We start from the raw sequence: 5706 nt of genomic DNA on the forward strand, positions 1-5706 counted from the left end.
CGTCCACGAAGGTTCGGCGGCAGAAGGAGAGTCTGACCTCACAGTGGATGAAGAAGGACCCTCTCGACGACTAGATGGTTTGGGAGCCATTGTTCTACTATAACAAAAAAGATAAGGATAATGAGGACCTAAGTTAAAATCCTAAGTCGAGAGGGTAAGAGGAAACAAGAAGATGATGATCGTTTAAGACCACCAGTGGCTACCAAAGGCATGCGAGTGCCGACGACTCATCAAGCCATCGGTCATTCACAAGAAAAAGAATGACGAACGTTCAACTTGAACCCAGATTTCCCAACTAAACACCCTAAACCTAGAGCCTCAAACTCTCTATAGTCAGCCAGTAACTGAGAAAACTAGCATATAAAAGTCCATATATACGCGAAGTAAGTTTTTAACTTCCTGAGTGTCTATTTCAAGCCTAAGAACCAAGCAAGGAAAGTTGAAAATACACAGAGAAAGAACTACACAAAAATGCGATTGCAATAAGGAGACTTACCGGAGGCTTGAAAGATGGCAAAATCTGAAGCTTGACTAGAAAAATGACCCTAATAATAAAACTTAATCCCTAATGAACTCATTTTATTTCGAGGAGACTTACCGGAGGCTTGAAAGATGGCGAAATCTGAAGCTTGACTAGAGAGGACCTCGCAAAACACCGAAGAAAATGAGAGAAATGGAATGGATGGTTTTGGGAAAATCTAGGCAAAGAAACGACAGTTTTCAGAAATTTGGATGGCAATGGCTTTGGTTTGAAATGGCCTTATAAAAGGGAACAAACCCTCGACTCCTGGCCGTTGGATGGAATCCTAGTGAATCCAATGGCAGGGGCGAACAATCAAGATCGAACGGTAGAGACAAGGGCGGGAAACTGGAGAGACGCGATCTAACGATTCATAGTTCCCTATTCAAAATGGGAAACATCAGCAAAATGATGAGCTGAATCGACGTGACTATTAGCCTTCCTAAGAAGCCGCCTTAATGTCAGTCATTATTGCCTAGGGGTGCCAGACTGGCACCGCCTTTGACAAGTCATCAAACGTGCAAAGGCTTCAAGCATGGATTGCCTGTAAAGGTCGACACCACCTGAGAGGTAGCCTCGACCAGGGGGTAAATGTTGTGGGGTATAACCTTAAACCCCACACGAGGCAATGGTTGGGCACCACGTGGCGCGATTAAAGCATAAAATAATTGAGACATAAAGATACGGAGTTGCAGTAGAGTGCACTTGATAAACGTTGACCTTTAACGGTCAAACAACCCCGCTGAAGGGGTCGACTAGAGGGAACAAAGGCCACGCCACAGAGATGAATGCTTCACTGGCCATGAACGAAGATCCCTTCCAAAGAGCTGAAGGTGACGAACGTCCAGACTGAAGTACAACTATACCCAGATTTGACATGTATTAAATGCATGCATAGTAGGTGATGAAGCTGGTGGAGAAACTCAGGCAGACTGGCTAAAATCTCGGTGATCAGATACTATTGTTCCGGAGTATGGTGAAAAAATCACGAGATTTGATTAGATGATTGATAATTGCCAGAAACGACATGATGTATATAGACAGGGAGAATGGGCTGATGGGGGTTCGGACTCTTGAACACCTCTCCCGCCAGAACTTGTATTTTCTACCCATAATAGTAAAAAGCTCTTAGTGGACGTAGCTCTATATTAGAGTGAACCACTATAAATCCTATGTATTGATCTTATTTCTGTTCTTCTTATTCACATTTAGAGTCATTTAATCCGTGCACAAATCACAAAAACTTATTATTAATTTGTTGACTAGTTTTTACTGTCAACAGTCTCTCTACGACAGTGACAACAAACGGAACGACGACGGTGACGAGAGATCCTCCATTGAGTCGTGAACGCGGATCACGGAGGCACGTAGTAATGCTACTACCTGGAGAGGAGAGAAAGTCGTCGGTGAGGGAGGGAGGGCCGCTGAGGAGGGAGGCAAAGAGAGATAGATCGGAGGAGAGAGAGCCCTTAAGGAGGGAGAAAGACATAAAAGAGTGATCGGGAGGGATGGAAGAGGGGAGAAAGAGAATCATAGAGATTTGAAAAGAAAAGGAAAGAAGAAAGAAAGATACAAACATTATAATAAAGGGTAAATTAGAATGAAAAACTAAGACCTCGTTCGCTTCGTGAATTCGAGTTCTCAATTCGAGTTAAGATGTGACATTTTTTTAGAGCTTTTAACCGTAGCAAAAAAAAGTTAGATGTGACATTTTTTAAGAGCTTTTAACTATAAAAACCTAAAAACTGAAAAATCAGTGAAATAAACGAGACCTAAGTATGGCATATTAATTTCTATACATCAAAATTAGTTATTTAGGATATGCTTAGCCTGTCGTATAAGCATTGTGTGTTGTATTATTTAAGAATAATACAATGTTTGGCAGCATTTCATACATTGTATAATTTAATACGAAATTCAAATTTAATACAATAATAGTGTGATATCTAATACGGATAAAACCATATGTATTAAATCGTATTATAAAATTTAGCTTTATAAAACATATATATTTTACAAATATCAAGAGTCGGGATCGGGTTTCGGGACCGACACCGAGGTTAATTTCGGGATCGAAGCGATGTTGGATCTATATTTTTTTAAAATTACACTTTGGCTCTTTAATTTTTTAAAAATTATATTTTGACCCCTCAAAATTTTAAAAATTATATTTTGACCCCATAACTTTTTTTAATTATATTTTGACTCCAAAAATTTTTTAAATTATAAATTCATCCTTCATTTTAAAAATTACAATTTGACTCTATTTTTAAATTTTTTTTGCAAAAATACCCATGTTGAACAACTATACTTTCTTCCTTGTCTGCTCCCAATGTTGAGTTTGAATTCAAATCGGAGCCAAACTAATTACAATTTGACTCTATTTTTAAATTTTTTTTGCAAAAATACCCATGTTGAACAACTCTACTTTCCTCCTTGTCTGCTCCCAATGTTGAGTTTGAATTCAAATCGGAGCCAAACTACTTTATGATTAGATTTAAATTTTATCCTATTATAAACTAATACGTAAATATAATATGATACTAAACACAGTATAATTTACTACAAACTAAACACCGCATCGTATATAAATTATACAATACAATGCAACGTGCCCTAAATTCCACAAGTTTCAAATATAGGCATATTTTCTACCATTTCTCTCTTTTTCAATTAGGCTAAACGCAAGCCCAAATCCAACCCCGACATACAAAATAGCCCATTTCCAGCTCAGCACATCTAATTCCAACAATCTATTTATAAATTTATCAAACACCCAAAAACCAAACCTTATCCAGTTGGGTAATCCAATGGCAAAATGCCACGTAAGCAACCACATCTCAGAGTATCCAAATCTAACATCCTGAAGCCACAAATTGCTCATGTGGCTGCTGTGCAGATTTGCTACACTCAGTGGTTTATAATCATTTCATTCTCTCGCTGCAAAAATTATATTCTAATTTTTTTTTTCTGTCAAAAATAAGGCAAAAGAGACATTGCACTTGTAAAATCTGTTATCCTTTTTGATTGAGAAGAAATGGCAACCACAGTGGCTACTTCACTCCCTCAATTCAATGGGCTAAGGCCCCAATTCTCAGCTGCTCCCGTTAGAACCCTGGTCAGTCAGTTTTTTTTTTTTTTTTTTTTTTTTTTTTGTGGATTTTTTTTAGCTAGACTTAGTTTTTGTTTGCATTTTTTTTTTTTTTTTTTTTTTTTTTTTTTGGTGAATTTTATTACGCTAGACTTAGTTATTGCATGCTTCATATGTTATTTCATGCTTTATAAAACGTCGCAATAGTAATAATGATAACAGTAATTTCATGATTGTAAGAAATAAAAAAAATAAAAAAAAAACTAAACTAAATCTGACCAAAATCAAGGACACAACAAAAGTTTTGCAGAAAAACCTAGGAAATCCTATGATTAGCATGGTTTCCATAGGATATATGAAGGTATATTAGGCTATCTCTCACCAATCACCATTCTCTCTCTCTTGGGTAGAATCATTCTTCTGTTTATATTAGGTATATTAGTATTTGATCTCATTGTTCAGGCAGCAGTTCAACCAATGAGGCGCAAGGGTGCTCTCGGTGCTCGCTGCGATTACATTGGCTCGCCCACAAATTTGGTAAGAACTAGAATATTTTAAAACCTTAAAAAAAATTATATTCATCACGACTGATCGAATAACCCCAAGTCTAATCTAAACTCTGGTTGGATCAGAATGAGTATGACTGCTCTGAAACCATATTTTATATCATAGAATCCACTATATTTCTTTTTTCTTTTTTCTTTTTTTTTCGAAAGAAAAGTAAAAGCTAAAATAATTTTTGAATTAATCAAGTTGATCTACATTTATGTTAATGCTACAGATTATGGTGACCAGCACAACCCTAATGCTTTTTGCTGGAAGGTTTGGGCTAGCCCCGTCTGCAAACAGAAAGGCAACAGCAGGATTGAAGCTTGAGATAAGGGACTCAGGGCTGCAAACTGGTGACCCGGCCGGTTTCACCCTTGCCGACACCTTGGCTTGTGGAGCCGTTGGCCACATCATTGGAGTTGGGGTTGTTCTTGGCCTCAAGAACATTGGTTCACTGTAAAAAGCTTTGCTTAATTTATTATAGGTGTTTGGTTTGTAAAAACTCTTGTATTATGCCATAGTCCAATGCTTTTTGTTACCGGTAATTCTTCAAGCTAACACACTTCTAATCCTTTTTAAACAAAGAAAAGAAGAAAACTGAAAATTAAAAAATTAAAACATAAGCAATCTTCCGAAAGGGCACTTATATTTATCACCATTACTTCGGTTGTATTTCCGATAACTATATCACCTTGTCTTTTTATTTTTTATTTTTCAAGGATATCCATTAACATATTAGCAATAACAAAGCCACGTAATAACACAACAAAATGTTCCAAATGAAGAAGTAAGGGAGAAGGATATTTCCCCCTTTTATTGAGGCTGTAGTAAAATTCGAGTGGCACTACAAATAATTCAAGAAGAGAAGGGAAAAAATCAAAGAGATTTAAAAGAAAGAAAAAAACAATGTTTTTGTTTGGTCAAGTATAAAATTGAAATGAAAAATAAAGGTGGCCGAATTAGAACCTTAAGAGGGACGAAAATACAATACGACATTATTCTAACATATATATTAGTCCTAAAGGGGTGCTGTAAAGGGACGAAACGTTTCTCTCTGTTAGAGAATGGGGATGAAATGTTTCTCCCTTTTTTTTCTTTACAAAAACCTTTTATTTCTGCTATTTTCCCCTTCCTTTCTTTGGGGCCTCATTTTCTTTTCTGTGTGCTATTAGTCTCTTTTCTCCTTATTTGCTCCTTTAATTCCTAATTTTTATTTTTTCTTGCACCCTTACTTAAGTTTATTATCATTTTAATCCTTATTTATTTATTATTATTATTATTATTTTTATTATTTTAAATCTAGTTTTTTTTTTTCTGTTTCTTTGCTTTCTTTTGAGCCCCCTTTTCTTTTCTACTTGTTTTATGGCCCCTTTTTTTTTCTTCTTTATTCCTTTAATCCCTAATTTTTATTTTTCCTCTCACCCTTATTCTTTATTTTAAATCTATTTTTTTTTCTGTTTCTTTGCTTTCTTTTGAGCCCCCTTTTCTTTTCTACTTGTTTTATGGCCCCTTTTTTTTCTTCTTTATTCCTTTAATCCCTAATTTT

General features: G+C 35.9%; 1 protein-coding gene across 1 annotated transcript; it reads left to right on the forward strand.

Annotated features, from left to right (window-relative positions):
* Window positions 1-3431: 3431 nt before the first annotated feature.
* LOC21393238 (photosystem I reaction center subunit psaK, chloroplastic) lies at window positions 3432-4705 on the forward strand. Its single transcript, XM_010111937.2, has 3 exons — window positions 3432-3638; window positions 4074-4148; window positions 4393-4705. Exons 1-3 carry the CDS (start codon window positions 3558-3560, stop codon window positions 4618-4620), a joined length of 384 nt encoding a protein of 127 aa, XP_010110239.1. The 5' UTR covers window positions 3432-3557; the 3' UTR covers window positions 4621-4705.
* The last annotated feature ends 1001 nt before the right edge of the window (window positions 4706-5706 follow it).

This window comes from Morus notabilis, unplaced genomic scaffold, assembly GCF_000414095.1.
Source record: "Morus notabilis unplaced genomic scaffold, ASM41409v2 Scaffold104, whole genome shotgun sequence".
NCBI lineage: Eukaryota > Viridiplantae > Streptophyta > Magnoliopsida > Rosales > Moraceae > Morus > Morus notabilis.